General features: G+C 32.4%; 1 protein-coding gene across 3 annotated transcripts in view; it reads left to right on the top strand.

Moving 5' to 3' along the window:
• Positions 1 to 22,764, top strand: part of LOC145739849 (terminal nucleotidyltransferase 5C) — a 72,648-nt gene that overhangs the window by 30,739 nt on the left and 19,145 nt on the right. The window contains exon 1 of one of the 3 annotated variants that reach the window (XM_081995199.1): positions 22,457 to 22,566. The exons of the other annotated variants lie outside the window; for them this stretch is intronic. Within the exon in view, the coding sequence (XP_081851325.1) occupies positions 22,510 to 22,566 (57 nt within the window). The 5' untranslated portion in view covers positions 22,457 to 22,509. Of the gene's footprint in view, positions 1 to 22,456; positions 22,567 to 22,764 lie in introns of those variants that run through there. 3 annotated transcript variants of the gene reach the window in all.

Consider the following 22,764-nt stretch of genomic DNA (forward strand, 5'->3'; position numbering starts at 1 on the left):
CCTAACTGTACCAAATTTTGTAGTGTTTTTTTAGGTTATTCAATGGGAAATTTAATCTACATTCTAAAAATATGCTTAAAACGATTATTTGTTACTCCAAATGGGTTTTACTGGCGAATTTATCCCTGATTGTCCTTTCAAACTGTGTTTCTGGCAGTTCAAACTTTTCTCCCTAACTGTACCAAATTTTGTAGTGTTTTTTTAGGTTATTCAATGGGAAATTTAATCTACATTCTAAAAATATGCTTAAAACGATTATTTTTTACTCCAAATGGGTTTTACTGGCGAATTTATCCCTGATTGTCCTTTCAAACTGTGTTTCTGGCAGTTCAAACTTTTCTCCCTAACTGCATCAAATTTTGTAGTGTTTTTTTAGGTTATTCAATGGGAAATTTAATGTACATTCTAAAAATATGCTTAAAACGATTATTTTTTACTCCAAATGGGTTTTACTGGCGAATTTATCCCTGATTGTCCTTTCAAACTGTGTTTCTGGCAGTTCAAACTTTTCTCCCTAACTGCATCAAATTTTGTAGTGTTTTTTTAGGTTATTCAATGGGAAATTTAATATACATTCTAAAAATATGCTTAAAACGATTATTTTTTACCCCAAATGGGTTTTACTGGCGAATTTATCCCTGATTGTCCTTTCAAACAGTGTTTCTGGCAGTTCAAACTTTAACACCGCTTTTCTTCCTGACTATACCAAATTTTGTAGTGTTTTTTAGGTTATTAAATAGGAAATTTAATGGGGAATCCAAAAATGTGCTTGAAACAGTCATTTTCTTACTCCAAGTGACTTACAAGCAATTTTGTCTCAAACTGTGTTCAAAAGTTGCAAAAATCAGGGTTTAGAACAGTTTTCTTGCAGAGTTCGATACAAAACGTGTTTCTGAGATTTATGATAGTTATTTTGACAATTGTCAGTAAATTACAAATTGTTTAAATAATAATATCTTTAGATTCGTGTCATTTTTGTTATCTCAAAAACATATTATTTTTCATAATTTAAACATGGTAAGGTAATAAAGAAAAGTGACAAAAAGCTGCAAAGCTAAATATACAATTTTTTTAGAAAATGCTACTTGTTCATAAAAAAGTTATAAGATTTGAACTCATTTGGTACAAGTCAGTTTGTCAGAAAAGTTTTACTTCATTTATTTTATAATTGATAAACCAAAATTTCTAAAACAATAAATAACAAATGAGCCTTTTATTCAGTCTTTATTTTTCAGGATTGTATTTTCACAATTTTGATCGATAATGACTTTAATGAAAGTAATGACAAGAAAATGATATTTAAGCAAATTTTAATTTGACCCATAAATTTACTGGTCAAATTGGAATTTACTGGCAAAATTGGTAAATTTTCCTGTTACCCTGAATTTTTCTTTTTTACTTTACCTTACCGGTAAATAATTGGTCACAGTAAATTTACGTCCATCATTATAGAAGCAAAAGGTTTGTTAAAGTCCTTCGTTTATTAAGCAAACCCTCCTACTAGACTTAGTTTTACAGTTTTGCAAGAAAGTCTCTGATCTAAGATACAATAACACACCAAAAACAGTTTTTAACAATTTAAGTCACTATAAACACTAAACCTTAAAAACTAAATAGAGATTTAGCACCATTTGTTGTTTCTGCAAGTAAGTTATGTTCCCTAATTTCTACATTTATAGTATGTCATAATAGGACAAATTATTCAATTTTGTCGTCTTATTCTTAACAGTCGTTATTTTTGATTATCATTTCGTCTGTCCTCATTGTGTTGTTCAGATTCTTCAATCTTTGTAACACACTCTGGTCTATTACAAAATGTCATGTATATGTTACACATATTACTGTTACTATGAAATCAAATACTTATTAATAAAATACGATTCAATGCAGCCAGGTGTGATGTAGAAAACCTGATAAAATATCAAGCGGAGGTAGTATTCTACTTCTACATCAGCCTGCTCGTGCACAGTTTGGAAAAAACAATTTACATGAACGCACAACAGAACAAATATAAAAATTAAAAGAAGTCTAAATGCTAATGAGTTTTACAGACTGAAATACCAAAGAGACAAATTGTTTCGTAACTGATTATGCTATCGAGGATTAATTAGACGCCATCTGATATAATATGTAAACACTTTATCTAACTCCAGCTTTATCTGCCCAAACCCATCTCGATTATTTTTTGTTTTTGTAAATTATTGCGTCTGTCTTCCCATTGTCAATGCAGATTGTGTATCCATAAATTCTGCTGCTTTATCTGGCCTTGATCTTAACTAAGATGTTCCTACTGTGATTTATAGTTTTGCACCTTTCAACTTCTTCAGTTTTTTTTTTAATTTGGCAGTTTGAATAGTGTGCTATTACTGATTGTAACCTGGATCAATCAAAAATATGTTTTTGTTTATTTACATCTTCGACAAAGGACAGGTGGGTATTTTGTGAAACGCACCGAGTGTATCGATCCGCGAGATTCAGACCTTGAAAACTGCTTCGCTTTACTTTCAAACCGTATTTTCTCGCCAGTCTCATATTATAATGTATGGGGCATTCTAATAGGTTTTAGCGTGTCTGTCAGGTTGCCAATGAGCACTGGTTACGTAAGAAAGCTCGACAAAGAGGTCAAAAAATTCAAACGACGCTCAAGACAAAGACGTTCTTGGAACATAAATTTAAAGTAGCTCATATTATGCAATGAATGCGTTATCGGGTACTGATCATGCATATTCATGATCAGTATGCGATAACGATCGGGTGCCACCCTGCGACACAGTCCGAGGAAAATCAAACCGATTCAGATCGGGTGTGCGAACTGGCCGCGTAAATCCGGAGCGAGGTCGCGAAGGTCCTATGTGATTGTCACGCGTACGTTTAACGGTGTTTTTTACACTCGTGACATATGGGGGCGTGCATTTTAAATGCCCGTGACAAGTGTGTTTCCAAATCTGCTTGTCATCGGGCTCAATTACAATCAAAATGTTCGATTTAACCGGAAGAGCGAATGTTGAAATACGGTAATTGCGGCGGTCGGAACGGAAGTAATCATGCAATATGGTGACCGTGACACGAGTGAATAGGTGTCACCATTCAATATCGTCTGACGTAATTTGACCCTATCTGTATTTCGTTCACTTCACCCTTTAAAACAGTCCGCACTGCTAATTTAAGGGGAAATTATATTAACGTACCCCTTATTTTCAAATATGGTTGGCGCCGTTGATTATCCGATAATTACTGGCTTGATAGGTCAGTGAAGGCAGTTTTAGATGATCCCATTAAATTTCCTAATTAGTTTCTCTTGAGGCTAAGAATTTCAATTATATCATCTTGTGCTTAAGCCAGTATCCCTTGTTACTCTGCTATCTGCTATCCTAAAATACTTTGTTCCTTTCAGAAAATATAATAATATTGACCTGACATCCTATTTATTAGCTCAATGGCACAGCTTCTGTATTGTGTAGCATTCAGGAATATTTTCTTCAGATCGTGAAGAACAATCATTCCGCATGAGCAATAGAAGATGTGGCTACAAAAAATGGAAAAACCAGCACAGAAATAGTTTTTTAAACATCAAAACTGGTCTAGTGATGAAAGTATTGAATGTCATATTTCAAACTTACTAACAACGAGTTGAATGGAGGTATTAAAGATGCATAGCATAGTAAATAAAGAACGTTTAAAAGTGAGAAGAGACAGATGTGGAATTGAAATTCGTTGAGTTGTTCGTAGAAACTGAAAGAACAAACGAAAACTTGAACGAAAAAGCATCTGCTATCATCATTGGAGAAAGCTGGCATGAGAACCCTTTAACAAACCTTGACAGGTTGGGAAAGTAAAAGTGCCAAGACTGACCTAACTATTGATTTGGGAAAGAATGCCAGAAGACAATATGTGAAGAGTTTTTTCAACAAACTAACAGGGTAGTTGCTAGACGATTCCAAAGATATTGTTCGAAATGCTAAAGTTTAATCTGTTAATTTCAACAATAGCAGCTTGTTGAACAAGCAGCACAGGAAGCATCTGAAGTGAAGACTTTCCAAAAAGACCTGAAAACAATTACGCCAGTTTTTTGAGAAAAGTGAAGAAATGAAGACTTGCTGTCGAAGGCTGATAAAGTATCAAAAAACGAAGAGGAGGAATGTTTTCGGTAAGAGGACAAACGAATTAAAAGAAGAAGTAAAAAATGTACAGAATTCTTCTAGAGAATAAATAAGCTATGCTGCTCATCAAGATAAAAGACTTGTTATACATATAAAGGTGAATTTGTTGGTCATATTTTTCTACATCTGAGTTACACTTAAATTTGAAATCTAGACTAATCTATCATTTCAGTAAAAAAATAAATACAACGCCAGCTGTTCGTTATATATACCAAACACCCAAACACTTGACAAAACCAATACGTAGCTGATATGCTAATCGATCAATTAATATTTCAGATACTTAATCAAATCTCAGCCTATTGAGTTTGCTCCTTAATAATGCATATAAACTTCAAGCATATCAGCTTCAGAGATCAGTAAACACATTACGCACTTGACCAATATTGTTCAATTTGCTTGTCAATTATTACTTAGAGACTTGATGAATTAATTATCTAGTTGTTGTTAAAAAATTGCTAAACTTGAAGTAATTAGAACTTGGTGTTCTGGTTTAGTGTAGGAAAAAGTCTGGTCAAACTGGTTGTTGATAAACAGAGCGGTTTGTTTGTGACCTTAATTAATTACTTAGCTTAGATCATGGTTTTTTAGCTAGCTGTTTAATCAACTTATAGATTTTCTTGATTACACGTTTGGTTTGTAGTCTATTGTTGACTAAATGGTTCCGTAGTGTCTTTGCTTCTGAAAAACTCAAAAGTTTTGCCACTCATTTATAGCTCGCTAATGAGATACTAATAAGAGGACTATTAAAAAGCTTCAGCTGAGTTTAGTTAGCCTCTGTCATTAACCAAACTTAAAAGCGCTATTAAATAAATTCTAGTATATTTAAAGTCTAAGGAAATCAGATAATGCTACTACAAAATATTCATTAAAAACTTTCGCACTTAAGGTAGCTTTTCATTGCACTTCCAGGTCTGCCAACATTTATCTGCTAACATAATTAACTTAACCTAATCTTTAAAGTCTCAGCTACTAATTTGTCACTCCAAACAAAGAGCTGTTTGTCGGGTTAAGTTTGTCTTAGATTTAAAACAGAGCAGAGAGTCAATATTAGAATAACTGAATTAGTAATACCCAAGAAAAAGTCTAAAAGTCTTTGTGACTATGTTGGTACTACCCAAAACTTGTAACCAAATCCAAATATCTTCTATTGATTATAATCTCGAATTAACTCCTTCTTCTTCTTCAGCCTTCTTCCATCCGTTTTTGGACATATACCTTGTACTAGTAGCCTTTTGGTTAAAGTGAGGGTTGACATGACTTACTGATTGACATCAGTAAGTCATTTGGATATTTTCCAAAGTGTTTCTAGGTCTTTGTAGTGAGTATCTGATTACTATTCCTTTATTTCCAGGAAAGAAAACGTAATATAACACTTTATTAGACATCTATCCATTAGTTTGAAAGATCAAGTAAATGTGGCATTTTGCAGTTTTTTGATCAAATTTTTTCTTGATGTCCTAATGAATTTATATAGTTATAGTTATCATATAAAATTACAATTAAAGTGTTAATCAAGTTAAGTAATCAATGCTAGATCAATCCGTACCCTGTCAAGTTTGCTTTACCACAAATGATTTCAAAATTTGACCTTATATGTCCTGTTATCCAAAAGTTTTTTTCGTCATTAATGATTTTAATAATCACGTTTTATTAAATTTTACTTAAGTACTAACATCGTCTGGCAACTTAACCTCCATAAATAAAAGACATTATTTACATAAATATAATTTTCTTATTGTTTAGCTTGACCACAACGATATTAGTCATCAAAGAAATAGCACACCCCACAGCACACCTATGTAAATTAAACACTTGACCAGAAACGTGGTTAATAATCCACTTTGCTTCTGAACAAATAAAATGGACACTTAACTTGTTTGTGAATCTTTAAAATGATTCGGTCTATGGATAGTTATTAGTAGTATTAAAACCATAAATTTTTTACAAAAATTGCAACATTTTGTGCAAATTTTATGCTAGACCTGACATTTGTCCCTACACACACATATTTCACTAATTGTGAAACGTTCAACCTCTGCATAGTTTCAGTTGACCTAGAAGACCAAAATTTCCAAGCTTGCACTGTCGTAACCGTAATTCCGCATTGTAGATAGATACGGCAATTCGTTGACCTGGTAGTCTAAAATAATGCAAAGAAGACTATACAATTATAGAAAGTGTTTTGTTTGTTCACTTTGGATTGAAATAGTTAATAATGGTGGGTTGTAGTCAGAAACTTTCCCATAAAACTTACTCTTTTGTAGATTTTTTGTGTTGATACCTCAGAAGCAGGTAGACAGGACAAGTTGATATTTACATGGTGACAGAAACGCTTCTTTTATTAAGAATGCAGTTTTGGTATAAGTCACTTGGTTTTGTCGTTAAAACTTACTCAAAATCGTTATTTTTACAGCTTTTTTGTACTGGCAACTTTTTGTCTGATCAAAGACAATCGAAAACGGCTTTGTTTCTTCAGTTTGTAATTCTAAACCTTTTTTGCTCTTTCGCAATTTTTCTGTAACTTAAACATTTTTCGAATTTTGTTTTAAAATCATATTTAATACATTGTTTCAGTTTTAACCGAAAATTTGCTTTGAAAAATCCAGAACCTGTAATTCGGTTACTTTTTGGAGTTCAGAAATGTTAACCGAGTCAAAAAAACCGTAAACTTCAGTGATTAGCAACAAAATTTCTTACTAAGAAAATAAATACAAAATGTGCCAAAACCGTGAGTCACTATAGTTTTTATGTTCTTCCTGTATATTAGCAGCACAAAAAGCTATAAAATACATTAAATATTTTGACTTGGCAACACTGGTTTTGAAGGTCCAACCAGTTGACTCTGAAAACTAAACTCCAAAAATAAATTCATGGGGATTCAAATAATCATTTACTACAATTTTACGTACACCCTGTATACTGACAATCGTAATGGATTCCGATCATTTTTGCTCTCTTGTATTCTTTTCTGTTCAATCTCCTAATGGACAGCATTATAGAGGAAGTATCATCACTAAATATGGGATACCGAATCGGACAGAATAAAAGAATCAGCATTGGATGCCATGCCGATGATGCAGCTATTTTCGCGGAAACGGAGGACGATCTACAGAGACAACTACACAAATTCTGGCAGGTCAGCCAAGCGATGAATATGACCATATCTATAGAAAAAACGAAAAGCATAACCTTTGCTAAAGATCCTGTAAGATGTAAGCTGGTAGTTCAGGACAAAATCATCAAGCAAGTCTCACAATTCAAATATCTGAAGGACCTAAGAAGCCAGATCAACAAAGCGTCTACCATGTCGGGCTGCTTAAGGCTGATAATATGGGCAAACGAATACATGCGAAAGGATAGCAAGGTCAGGATCAATAAGACTTGTATCAGGCAAATCATGGCATACGGAATAGAAACCAGAGAAGATACCAACAAAACGAAAATAATGCTTCGAGTAGCCGAAATGAAAACGCTCAGGACTATAATGGGAAAAACAAGAATAGAACGAATTAGGAACACTGACATTAGGGAACAATGTGGGGTGCAAGACATCGTAAGATGGGGAAGACAAAGAAAAAGTTATTGGTACGCTCACGTGAGAAGAATGGAAGAGGGAAGACTGCCAGGCATCGCACTTGAAGGGAAACCAATAAGGAAAAGAGTACCCGGAAAACCACTTAAGAGATGGAAGGACAGCTGGCAGTCCACCTCCCAGGAACTGATCCAGAGGAACCTGCAAAACTAACAGATCGCGAAATCCTAAATATGAATAAGAAGAAGAAGAAGAGTATTATTTTCGAACATTTAACCGTTTATGAGTTATTGTCAAAATGACACATAAATTGATTGGTAGTCCAGTGCTTTCAGAAACTTTTACACATGAAACTTTTACGCCTGTAGAGGAAGACAAAACAGAAATTTTCGTTATTACAAATTTTATTACTAAACACTCAAAAATGGATTTGCTAAATTAACCGTTAACAACCGAAATTGTCTACGTGTCTAATCCAGCATAAACATAAAATGTAGTTGACAGAAAAAAGCTTTGATTACACATTCATAATATCAAAGTTCAGGCACGACATAATCTCTATTCCGCAAATCACATAGAAACCATGTAAATTCGTTTAAAAAACACACGCGTTATCGCGCACAATTTTATTTGTTTAACAATGAGCTTTTAATTTTTTTGCAACAAAACCGGTATTAGTTAAATCGTTATTGTTTTTGCCGTTTTATAGCGAACTAAATGCACACGATCGCCATAAAAGGAGTGGATCCCTAACAGCAATATCCTTCTGACAAAACGAAATAAACAAATTATAAAATAATGTCAGTTATTCAACAACAACAGCACCTATAACGTTCTCAAGGCCGGTTTATGTAACAAGGCACTTTCTCTTTCTAATCGGGTTCTTTGTCTGATTTTGCTTCATTCAACAGCCGGGTACCACCAGATTCGACGTTTAGTTAGTTCATTGCGTGGTTCATTTCTAGGTACTTCTGGAAAAAAAGCAGCTTTACTATATCTAAACTAAGTAGTAATAGACAGGAAATCTCATCAATTAAAAAGATATTAAATGGCGTGATGTTGATTAAAAAACAAACTGATATTAATAACTGTTCTATTGTCTATATTTGTTTGTATTATCGACCTGCACGCATTTAGTAGATGGGTTATAGTCCTGCTGACGTGATTTTTATTTTGCATTGTTTAAAATTTTTAATTAATGGTTTTGATCAATTTCTACACGGGTTCATCGTCACTTATTTGCTAAAAGATGTGAACTTGATATTGAATTTTGTATTAATTTACACCACTCTCTGAAAGTACCTAGTCAAAGTGTTCTCACAAGAACATCAATAATTTGTTTATTGTTTAGTTAATTTATGATTATCTCTTGATTTGTTTAATGAAGCTTTAATAATGTCACTGTATGTTTTGTTGTTCTGTACCTCTATGGAATTAAATTTGTCAGTTTGTAGGTTTAGTGATTTTACTGGATTTTAAGACTGTTTTGTGGTTTTCCAGCTTTATGGAGAGGATTTTGACGGTTGTCATATTTAAAAATATACTAAAATAAAGTCATAAATACACAACCAAATGTTAGAAATGCCAAAAGTGCATTGATAACGGTATAAAATGAATTCAGCCAAAGTCACACTGATTTTGTTACTTTTCAAAAATGTTTCGTTGTTGTGTACCTCTATGGGATTGAATTTGACAGTTTCCAGGTTTAGAACAGAACAAAAGACAGAGCTATAACTGTCGGCCAAATGTCATAACTGTCAAAATTCCATTAAGAAAGCTGTAAAATACGTTTGGTACTGCTTATACTTATTCTACTGGATTTAAAGACTGTTTTGTAGTTTTACAGCATTATGGAGAGGATTTTGACGGTTGTCATATTTAAAAATAGACTTAAATTAAATCAGAAACAGACAACCAAATGTTAGAAATGCCAAAAATGTACTGATGAAGGTATAAAATGAATTCAGCCAAAGTCACACTGATTTTGTTACTTTTCAAAAATGTTTTGTTGTTGTGTACCTCTATGGGATTGAATTTGACAGTGTCCAGAGTTGTAACTGACGGCCAAATGTCATAACTGTGAAAATTTCACTCATAAAGCTATAAAATTCCTGGTAAAATACGTTTAGTACTGCTTATACTGATTTTACTGGATTTGAAGTTTTGTGGCTTTACAGCTTTATGGGAAAAAATTTGACAGTTGTCATATTTAAAAATAGACTAAAATTAACTAAATTCAAGCAAAGTCACACTCTTTTTACTTTTCAAGTATGTTTAGTTGTTTTGTGTACATACAGTGTGACTCAACCGGTAGAACTATTTTGGATTGGTAATTTTACGTCACAGCTGCATGATTTTTGACAGCTATCAGATGACGTAAAAAGCATATCAAAGTGTATGTTATCACAACTGTTAAATTTAACTCTATAGAGCTATAAATACAACTTACAATGCGATTTATCAAAGAAATACTAATCTGCGTATTCATGTTGTATGTTACCGCTGAATAAGTTTTGAAAATTGACAGCTGTCAGATGACGTAAGAAACATATTGAAGTGTCATTTAGCCTCACAAACGTCAAACTTGGGGCTTTATTGAGCTCTAAATACAACCTACAACGGTTTTGCATTTCATATTTCATTTTTGCATATTTCATTTCATCTCACTGCTGAATTAGCTTTAAATGTTATAATAAGTTTCACCTGACTACAAGCCACTTAAGTGTCATAACAGTCAAATTTAACGTCCTAAACTGTCATTTAACGTCACAACTGTCAAATTCAGCTTCACAGAGTTACGAATAAGGTTTTGCGGCTTGATTCATCAGAGAGACGCGACTGTTTGATATTTTACAGTTTCCCGACACTGTTTAATGAATTTTGACAGCTCGTCAGGTTCAAAATCAGTTCGTCAAAAAGGTCAACATTTTTCCATCCATACAAATAAAAAATTGGTTAATTTGGTTAATCTTTTTTGGCTTTGTCAACGTTGATTTGAATGTAAGTTTTTCCACCTCAAAAACGTATTTTAGAGTCTAAAAAACTGATATTTGGTTTGAGTGTAAAACGCCAAGTTCACTCCCAAAATTCCTTTGCCTGAATTGATGGAACAACGTTATTTATACAGATCCAACATTCAAAACAACAACATTTTTTCCCAACCTAAAAAAAATAATGACTTTAAAACTTTTAAACTACTCAATCAATTTTAATGTGACTGAATTTCTATTAATTGATTCGCAAATCGACAACAAAAATGCATTAAACATCATTAAAACAGGAAAACCAAATCGAACAGAAATTCGACGCAAAACAATCAATCACTCCGCATCGAATTTGCCGCTTTAATTTAGTGTAAACAACGGCTCAATTCGACGATTTTATTGTACTGCATTTAATCGCGTATTATTTTATCATTTTAAATTAAATATCGGATAAAATTCTATAACAATTTCGCAAAAGTCGAGCTGAAAATTGTGAAAACCACTAAAATTCCTTTGCATAAAGTTTAAAATCGGTTAGCATTAAGTCTCTTGGGAATCTTTAAAATTCATGTACTTCTTCTCACAGTTTGCTTCATTAATTTCTGCATTGGATTAATTAACCAGTGGAAGTCCTTGTTCCTTATATTATACAGAGATCCATTCGATTAGGCTTTATTAACAATAATCACCAATCCTTGATTGTCCTTTTTTAGAAAATATTTGTTATTTTTACAACCTTCAGGACTGACCTGTTATACAAACAAAAAAAGTTTAGTCCAAAACGTTTTTTGAACGACAACCAAGGTAATTTTCCTGAACTGAATAGTTAATGGCAAAATTAGACGTTTCGTGGAAAACACAGTAGTTGGAAGAGTGTAATTTTGGAGAGGGAGTTTACTTGGTCTATATGGAACGCTGAATATTTAATTAGGCAGGGTTTTCCAGGTTTTGACGGAAAAACAACATCAGAAAACGTCCCTTTAGAGTTTCTCCCAGTTCTTCCATCAACATGTAACCCACTACATACTTATTTTTGTAAAAACAAGTTTTACATTTTATTCAATCAGGGGAATTTGCATGACAAAGTTTGTGGCAAAGTATTACGAAGATCCTCGCACACCTAGTTAAATTTGGGAAGTTAGGAAACTCAGGATAATAAGGATTTAATGCGAATTTAACCAACATGGAGAAGTTCTGGTTAGTGTTCTAACATAGTTAAAGAGAAATAATTGTTAAGGTCTATCAACTTAGAAAATAGATTTTAATTAAATTATTAATTTTTGTCTTTCTAAATATTACTGCTATTGCTGTAAAGTACCTATGATATTGACGAATATGATGAAGGATCAAAGTTAAGATTTTATTTACGATACTACGGTTACTACTTTCATAGATATTTCTTCTGGTTTAAAGTTAAATCAGTTACATAAAATTGGCTCTGTATAACTGCAATAATTAATCACATTTTTGAGTTTTTTCTTTTGATATACCAATTATTGGTAGCGTTTATCATTCTAAACATTTCAACAGTCTGCAATCTGCAACATCATGCATTTTGAATAAGCTTTAACCCACAGATTGTTTCCCAAAAACCGTAATTTTATCATAGAATACCGGTTATTAAGTAACACTTTATTATATTTTATTCTAACGTTAAGTTTCACTTAGTTCTTCTATTATATTTTACCTCCTGTAGGTTTAACAGAAATGATAATCTTATGCCAAAAATCACTTATGATCACATCTGGCAAGCGGAATTATTTTATCTTCTATCCTACCAGTGACTTCACTATAAGATTATCAGGGTACTTTGCATAAAATGACACAAACTTCCTTTTCGTCTCGTACTTTTCTCCAATCGACGACGTTATTAAAATTTTGCATTTGCTGCATACGTGACAGCACCACAATTATTGAGATCCATTTTAATTATACGGTGAAATGTTTTCTTTATCCCTCTTTAGAAAATACTGTGACAAAGTCACAATAAATACTAATGAGTGCAAAAAATTATTATTAACATTAATCATATTGAAACCTAGAATCTTGAAACAAGTTTGACGTCAAAATTTGCAAGTTTGTTTCAGTTAAATGCTTTGAAACGAAAGTTGTTCGAAGAAGAAAGTTTTTAATTGCATTCTAAATTTTTAGAAAATATGCCTAATATGAAATTAAGAAACTTTACAGGACTTACTGCCTTATTAAGTTGTTCATTTTAAGTATAACAACTATATGAAATGTTTTACTAAATACTGCCAAATGTGGCAGTAACTCTGCAGGTAACTTACAAAAATATGGATAAACAAGATTATTTTTATCAGATTTCTTCTCTCTAAATGTATACCAGCAGAATATCAACAAGAAGTGCAAAAATGTAATTCTGAGGGTAAATTCTTGCTGAAATATTTACAGACACTCGCCTAATATATTTTGAGAGATATTTTTACACGTTCTTGTTAATAATTAAGAAATCAATTTTGAGTTAGGGTTACTTTAAATTATAGATAATTTTGGTAAATACAATTTTCTATTATTTTCAAGACTTTATAAAACATTCAACAGTCTGAACCCATCATCATCATCATCCAAAATGAAATCATTATTTCCCAAAATATCGTCTGCCAAATTGGGATTTTAGACATCAATTAGAGTAAACGTTCTCACTTGCAGAACTTGCCATAATTCTGAATAATTCATATTATACCGACTACTCTAACTTAAAATTGAGGAACAAAACGTTTATTGTGTTTACTGCTTCTTGAGTTTATTAAAATCTAAATCTAAAAATGTTCTAAAACACACAGCAGCTCTTACTGTTTTGATGCTTTAGGCCTTTTTACTGCAGTTTCTGTTTTTAATACAATTACCAAAAAAAAAAAAGTTTTTCAGGGTGTTTGCTAAAAGTTTTAGTTCCTGAACTGTTGGATTTCTGTAAAAGTCATTTTTACCGGATTTCCTAATTTCATAATTCTTAATGTAATCTAACCTAACCTCTCACACTCTAAAACCCATTTTGTTTTTGATGAGGGTTTTTGATGTTTTGTTAGAACTGTATAAAAATGAGAAACTTTACAATTTTTCATAGTATAATGCAGTTTTCAAAAAGTTTTCACATTTTTTGTTTCGATAAATTTGGTTGCAAATACCTGATAGTATTAAAATTCGGATAATCCAGGTCCAGATTTCGTATTTAAAATATATCGATATGTTTTTTTTAGGATTAATTTAAGAATTATTATAATAAATTATCAACGGAATAAGAATAGAGAACAAGTGCAAACCAATGTTCCAAACAGAGATGACAGAAAGGTTGATGAGTGAGCTAATTTCACAGTTGATCATAACATGTCAATCAGATTTTCTGATGATTTGACTACCTAGTAAATGATGTGACGTCCTCTCCGGTAAACTGACATATGACAATTATGAAGCTTTTTTACATCTTTTCTCTTCTTACCACTGATTTCTTATGGATAAGTTAATTAATAGTTGTAATAAAATTGAGCTCTCATTATTAGTATCTCTATCTTCATCTTTTTTTAAGTTTCTTTCCACGTCATTTGTATCAACTTTATTATTTTCTTCGCTCTCTTCTATTTCCTCTACTTATCCATTTTCTTCACATGTCATTACTTCCCAGCAAGACTGCATCACATACTGTATTTTGCTCTACATGTCTTGACTCTTCATCTTCACTCTCAAACATTGGCAATAATTGTCTGTAAAAGTATTACAAAAATCAAAGTTTCTAGGAAATTTTCAAATAAATTTCAATCAACCCTTGACAATGTGTTATTCAGAAAAGATTTCTCGGAACAGCTTCTGCACAAAAAAGTCAAAAATGTTTATTAATCTGACACTTAATCATCATTATCGGTAACAGATTTGCCAGTGGACGATTAGTCTGTTCTTTCTTTAGTCCAGACAAACAAAAACCGTATTTTCCACGAAGTTTTGACGGGAGATCGTTGCCACAATAAATATTATGTCTCTCAACTTTCATAATACCAGGAAATAGGATAATCAAACTTTTGCAATGTAAATTGTAAGAGGATTTCGGTGCAAAGCTAAAGACTCTTTGAAGCACTTGCATGATTTCGAACTTGAAGTTCTTAAACTAAGTGGTTAAAAGAACTAAAATGGTTTAGTACCTCATTTCTGGATATCTTATGAGATTTAAGGGAAAAAATGAAGTGAAGGCAAATAACTCCTAGAGAATTTTAATAGCTATTATTTGTATTAGAGAATCATATTCTACAATATTTTTGCCAGTGTGCTATCTACAGATTTGTTTGTTTTAACTTGGAAGATTTGGGAATCTTATTCCATTTTTATAATCCCAAAAACAAGAAACATTAAAGTTTTGTAATGGAAATAGTAATGAAGAAAACCTCAAATACCTTTGAGTTGTTCATAATACTGTAATGCAAAAACTACTAATTTCTGAGATAAAGCCAAAACTCATTATTATAAATCATGTTTTTTGTATGACTGATTTTTTCAATATAAATGAGAATATTTTCCCGTAAATTAACTTTCTGACCTTTCCATTACGTAAACTGAAATCGTTTTTTTCCTCGACATCTCCCCGCATTAATCTCAGACCGTAACCAGACCAGAAGCGGGATCGTAAACGAGCTTTTCCACCCTCTCTACACTGAAAAATGACTAACGCCATACCGCATCAAGCTTATAAGTTTAAGCCCGGTTCAGTGAACAAACCAATACAGCCCGGTTTACCTATTTAACTTGAAAACGAACGACAGCACCCGGTTTTTATCTAGAAAAACCGTTATCATTTCGCCCCACACTGAAACCTCCCTCTTTCGTCCCTATGACGTCATACGGGCGTCCCGAAAATTCCAGATTCCATTCAGAAATAAATTGGCGGTCCGCCATACTTGTTGCCGACGCCGACGTCAGCGTCGGTCTTTCGTTTGCGCGATAAACACACCCCGAAATGGGGGTTGATGGAGAAGGGGGGAGTTGGAAAAATGCTATTTTTCTTCAAAAACTATGTAAGGCGAGAGGGTCTCCGGGTTGTAAAAGGTTTGGAGGAACGTAGATCGATAGCGGCATATTTCGGGTAGTTCTGGAATATTGCGTGGGAGACCGTGGGACGTTGTTGCCGTCTTTTACTCTTCCTCTTTGCTTTCGACAATAGAGCTTAACTGCGTAGTAGTATGGTCTATATCAAATAATATCAGTTTCAGTGTGAAAAAACGCCACGTTGTCAAATTGTGTTCTTGGAGGTGGATAGAAACAATCAAAGTCCTATGACAGTGTTTTCAAAAACATTATTCTTTCAGACTTTAATTCCCCCTAGCTAGTTGAGAAAAAGTTCATTTAGTCAAAGAAAAAACTGTGCCAGTAATTGTCAAGCTAAGCAAAATTTTCACTTTAGCGAAGTATGTTGGTACTGTAAATTTTTAGGAAACAAATTAACTTGATAGCAAAATCAATAGCAAATTCAACAAATGATCATTAAAGAAGATAAAAATAATACGTTTTCTTAAATATTTATGGGGATATTAATAAACTTATCAATCTATTTAAACAAAATCATCATTTTTGCATGCTTTGCAAGAAGGATAATGGTTATGTTTTCTATTTCTGAGCCGGATTTGACTTAATTTTTATTTGTCCCAATATCACCTTCTTTTTTGGGAATAATCACATATCCTAAATTATTAACTTCTTCAGTATTTTCACTGCTAAAATACTTTTGGGCAGCACACAAGCTGGTTTGGCCATTGATCTCCAGATTATTCATAAAAGTTACTTTATTTAATGAATTTTGTGCACATTGAAATCTCTTTCTAATAGTTTCCTTTTGTTTTCGTTAGGATCCTAGATAAACCAATTTTTCAGGTTAATTAATGGTACTCTTGCTGCTTGCTATATTGCTAAGGATCAGTTACGTTCCTGTCCCATTATATTGAGGTTTTCAATGAAATTTTACTTGTTGACTAATAATATCCTATAATCAGTTACTGGACAGGCTATATAAATTCCTGATTCAAATATAGAAAAGTAAGTGGCCTTATAGTCGACCAGTTGGTCAAAAGGTGGATAATATCACTTATTTTCTGTTCTAGAGTTGATCAGGTGGATTTCTCAATAAAAAAACTCTAACCAAATACTTTCCTCTATTAGTTTATCAAGTTTTGGTTGTTTGTAATTCCTCGGTCTTTTTCAGCAAATTTTTGGCAAATTTGTGATGGATCACATGAATCAATTGCAATTCGAAACAGCTGATGTTAACAAAATCCTATCTTGAATATTCCTCAGAAACCTGCGGTTCCTGAATTTTCTTAACCTGTCCAGATCCAAAATCTTGCCCCCATAAAGAACTTTAAGAGATGGTTGGAGATGTCCAAAGAACAAAACGTTACAGAGAATATTCCCAAAGTTGCTTTGAGAGCTTGGAGATTATTTAATATTACTAAGAATGATTGTCTGTGATATTGTGAACAGTTGCATAAACATTTCTGAAGAAGACTATATAAATAGGCTGGCAAAATTGAGAGATTTGAAAAAAGTCAAGATGGTGTGACAAAAAATAGAAAATCTTCTGAAATTCTCAAATACTTGCAAGATCTCGATGATCTTTTTCAGATCACTATATGATTATTAATACATTTTCAATTATTACACATTATTTACATTAAAGTATCTCACTTTAGGTTTTTCTGACCAGTTCACAGTCAAAGCGCTTACAACGTTAATAACAACTTTGAACTGTTACAAAACGTGGATCCTACTAAAGAACACAAGAAACTTGGGGCAATAGACGACAAAATCATGTAAATTGTAGAAAGAGGTGGTGAAAAACCCGAAAACCGTAAAAAATGCAAAATTACAAATAAATGTGAAATCAAAGCTGAATCTTTATTTAACATCAAAACCGCTTAATGACAAATTGGTTAAAGAAAATAAAATTATGAACAAATATAAAAACAGAAAGAAAAGCAAAAAGAAATAATTAAAAGCAACACACTCATAAGAGAAAGGAGATAGGCAAGTGTAACAGTAAAACAAGATGAAAAGGCGTATGGAGAAAAAATCACACAGAATACAATAATTAGACATATTAATTAAAGAAACCATAAATTAGCCCAAAAAACCGTTATTAAGTATAGACCAGGGAACGAGGACAAATGAATGGGTTAGTAGACATTAGAAAGTAAAAAGCATTAGAAACAAACAAAAATATAATGTCCCTACTGAAAAAAAAACGTAAAAATAATCAATAAACGAAAGAATACACGACTAAGTTTGTGCTTCTTTTCTGCAACGTCTTGGTAACTTACCTTCTTCATCATATCTTCTTTTACTTAATGCTTAATTGTTGTTCTTGTTTCGTATTTTTCTCGTTATTGATTTTTAATCTTATTTCTTTTTTCCTGCTATGTATCTTTATATTTCTTGCTGAAATGGCTTTCGGCCAAGTTTTTTGCTCAATTTTGACATTTTTTTTTCTCTTGGTTTATGTTTTTTTTTCTTCGCCTGCGTCACAATATTTCGGACAAAAATCGGTTTTCACAACCCTTCTTTCTCGTTTAAATAATGTTTGATTCTACTACTCTTTATTTTATTTACGTCCCCGTACTTTTTCCCATTTTTTAATTTAATTTTCTCAAAATAAACAAAGTTATTTTATGCTATAGATAGCATTGTTTAACATTTTGCTGTTTTTCTATATTCTTCTCTTTTATGTTTCGCTTATTCTTTTCCTTTTTTTTTCAATTTTCACCTTTCACACACAAACTGAAAAAAATCAGATTAAAACCTTATAAAAACACTGCTTAACAAGATTGTCTTAAAAAAATGAGGAAATAAATATAAAGTTAAGAAACAAAAGAATATTCTTATATTTTGGCATCTAAAACATAATCTAAAGTATTGTCGTCTTAATTTTCTTTGTGGAAATTTCTTTTCTTATTCATCTTCTTCATGTTTTCTTTATTTTTCTTTGCTTTTTTAGTATTATCTGGTGAAATCACCATATTCTATCACCCAAAGTGGCCAAGCGTTTTAACACCTCTTCTTCTATTCTTATGCTTTCTTCAAATTTCTATTTAATTCCTGAAAATTAAGTAGGTTGCAGAATTGACTAGCAAAGTAATCATATTTTAGACTTGTTTTATATTTATATATTTATTTTATATTCTAATTTATTTCACTTTCACTTGATCTCTGAGAACAAAAAGATTTTTCTTTGCAGAAAAAATCAAAATTTACCATAAAAAAACTAAATAACAATGAGGCTGGTAAATTAATTGTAATAATGGTTTTCAATCGATCCACAAATATGATATCTCCTCCACACTTATTTGCAGTCAGCAAAAAAAATCTGGATATAAAGTTCCCATTTTTATCTAATCAACGATAAGTTATCGATAACAGCACAACCCGGAAAACTCTTTTACGTCAATGACGATGTGACAACGTTGGCCGCCCACGTGCAGTTCATTCATGCCGCCCCCGACAAAGGGTAGTGACGTCACGCAGCCGCCAGGGTTGCCCAGCAACGTATCTGGCCCTGACGGGGTACACAGCGATCCTTGTTGCACGCTGCAGCTGGATTTAAATTATAGTGCCGCCCCACCCGCCCCTAAGGCCCCCTTTCTAAGGGGGTGGTTCAATCCCCTTAATTTTATTCCCCGATGATCTGGATAGTTTAGTGGTTTTTGTTTATACAGGGTTTTTTATTAATTTAATTTTTGTCTTGTACACAGTGGTTTTGTTACAGTTTGTACGTGTTTTTTGTGCTTTTTTATTCAATTTCAACACCCTGTATCGCTACTAGAAACAAATTCGTCAAGTATCTGGAAAACTTATCTTTTATTTGCCACCTTATGCGATTAGAACAACAATACTAAGCCGCCAGGGTTGAAAAAAAAAAAAAAAAAAAAAAAAAAAAAAAAAAAAAAAAAAAATACAACAATTAAACGAGGTAAAAGCGTTAATTTATCCGTTGTTTTGCGAGGATTTAATTAATTAAAACCCCGCTATTAATTACTCAGTATGTTTTTCAAAAGGTTTTACGCATTCATAAAATTAGTTTTAGTGAAATTTTTATTTTGTTGTGTGTGGCAATAAATGTCAATCAGATGAAGCGTTTTTAGTATAAGCATTTTAATTCAACAAAGTGTTTACTATAATATTGCAGAATTTTTAAGAAATCGTGAACTGTTAGCTGGAGGTGAAAGAACAGTACAAGGCGAACATTTTGAGCTTTTTACAGTCGCTATAACCCTAAAAATGAGGGAGATACGGAGTTTTCAAAATTTTGGAGCAATATCCAAAAAAAAAAACAAAAAAATTTGAGTATCTCGGAAACGGTTAGAGGTAGAAATTTCGCACGAGACCAAAAATGTTCAAAATGACTTATTATACTCAGTGGACTAGGTTTCCACTCATTTAGAGCAGGCTAAACGCGGTCACAACTGTTACAGCGTTAATTTCAAATTAATTTGTTTACCTTTTTGTTTTTTGAACACCCTGTATGTGTTCAATCGTCTTGTTGTCAGTAGTACGTAAAAAATCAGTTCAAGACGAACATTTTGAGCTTTTTTAAGTCCCTGAAACCCAAAAAATGGCGGATATACGGTATTTTAAAAATGTTGATGCAATTTTCAAAAAAATTAAGTAAAAACAAGCAAATATCTCGGAAACGGTTAAAGTTACAGAAATTCCGCAAGAAACTAAAAATGTTCAGAATTTCTTTCTGCATCTATGAAAAACGTTTGTTTTCGTTTTTTGTATATGCTAAATCGTGTTGCGGTTAGCACGAGGTAAAAGAGACAAACATTTTAAGCTTTTTACCGTGACTGAAACCCTAAAAATGGCTGAGATACGGATTTTTAAAAATCTTGATGCAATTTCCAAAAAAAAAAAGTCAAAAAAGTTGAATATCTCGAAAACGGTAAGAGTTACGGAAATTTTGCAAAAGACCAAAAATGTTCAGAATGACTTTCTGCACTCACTGGATTAGGCTAGAACAGAGGAAACGGAGTCACAACAACAACAAACTTTTTTTAAGGAAGAAAAATTGATAATTAACTTGAAAAGAAATACTGGATACAAATTTTAAAAGAAAAAAAACACAAAGCCAAGTTAAGTTACCTTTCTGAAATAAGGTGAAGGAACCAAAAATGATCCAAATACTGAATTTAAAACTCACAAAAGTACGAGGGACAGTACAAATAGATCAATCACACAGGCAGTACCTGATTAGAATAGACAGACTTTGCCTTAAAGGAAAATACTGAAAATAGTACAAATAACCAGTTTGTGAAAATCTTGAGAAAATAAAGTACTGCAGACAGTACAACTAGACCACAAAAGCCACAGTACTAATTGAGTTTCAACAGAACTCTTTAGTACAAAAAGTAGGGCTGAATCGACTACAAAACCAAACTATTTTGATATCAATACAGTTTTAATAAGCCAATTAAATTATTTCTTTCGATATTTTATGATAATAGTATGTAGTCTATTGACTTAAATTGGACATGAAAAATGATAATTGCATTAAAACCGATTTATTCTAGTGAATCTTTCGTGATCTTATTCAAGATCATTATCTCTAATGAAGCTGCTAGCGTGTATCCATATTTATGATTAAAGAAGCCGCAATACAGGCAAATTTTCTTCTTTTTATAATGACAACATCCTGTTTAAAAAAGGTTAATTATTGTTTGCAATGTGTAAATTGGGTTTCAACCAAAATGAAGCAATATTCTAGATAGACTATAATATAGAAGAAACCATTGTAGTTGGTGGTTACGTCAACGTGTGGATCGCCATATTGAAATCTACTATCGAATTTTTGTCACAAGATATATGCAGATAATGACGTAACCACAAAATATCTAATTTGAACCTTTAAATTCTTCTATTTAATCACTTTGGAAGTTTAGGAGTTATCTGTGAGAACAATAGGACTTTTGCAGTAATTCAAAACACAACACTGTCGAGTTGTATTTTTTCCTAACCTCACTTTCTCTAACCTAAATGTCTCAACTTTTAAGACATTAGTTTATGAGCAACTTTGCTTCAACTAAAAATATACTATCACTAATATCATATTTCTTGTTTCCTTTTCTTCTTCATCTCTTTCTCTTCTCTTGTTTTCTCTTTAACAATCAAAACTTCTTTTGTCTGTGCAGCTTTTCTACTACTACTTCTGATCTGTATTTTTGGATATTAAAGAATACATTTGAAGATACCTACCTACCTATTGTATGTTAGATACATTATTTGTTAACCCATTTTCTAGAAGCATAACCTCGAGGAAAGTTTTAAAAAATCAAATTGTAGCACTTGCTTTCCTGGAAGCAAATTTAGCTGGAGATTTGTATCTGCATCTCTTAGAAACTTTTGATTCGAACAGTATTCTATCACTCAATGAAGAGAATCATTGTTTCCAGCAAGATGAGACACTTTCCCACTGTGGGGAAGACAAAGAGAACAGAAAGGCCACCAACATTCCCAGGCTTGATATTTTTTTATTTTATGACTTGAATAACCAAATATAGATCTCAGTTTAAGCATATTTTGACATAGTTTTTGATCCTTACTGGTATTTTACGATCTATCAGAGCAATACAAATAGAACCTACAATATCTTCTGTCTGTCCTGACGTAAATTTGATATAATTCCAAACAAAGTCAGAGATAAAAGTACTGATAAACCTCGTAGGTGGGATGACGTACGTTAACTCAACTTTTTTCGGCTTAAGCTTTGCAATACTTGCGAAATAATCAGTAACGGTTAAGATTCGATTGCATTCACTACTGTGCAACCGTGTAATAGGTGAAAATGGTAAAGGTAGTATTGGAACGTCCAAAAATCGATTACTTTACCGCCTGCCTCAAGGTAAGCTCCTCTCACTAAATATCTGGTTAAAGTAGTTAAGTTGATGTATGAGATTCGATTGGTCGTAAATCATTTCTTCAGAAGCTTTACGGGTTAGGTAAAAGGATATTTGAATATAAATTGTTTAAAATCGCCATCGAATAAATCAAAGCGCAAAAGACAGCTGTTCGATACCCAAACAGTCTTATGTAAAATATG

Source organism: Ips typographus, linkage group LG1 (assembly GCF_016097725.1).
Source record: "Ips typographus isolate SLU linkage group LG1, UJ_Ityp_2.0, whole genome shotgun sequence".
Classification (NCBI taxonomy): domain Eukaryota; kingdom Metazoa; phylum Arthropoda; class Insecta; order Coleoptera; family Curculionidae; genus Ips; species Ips typographus.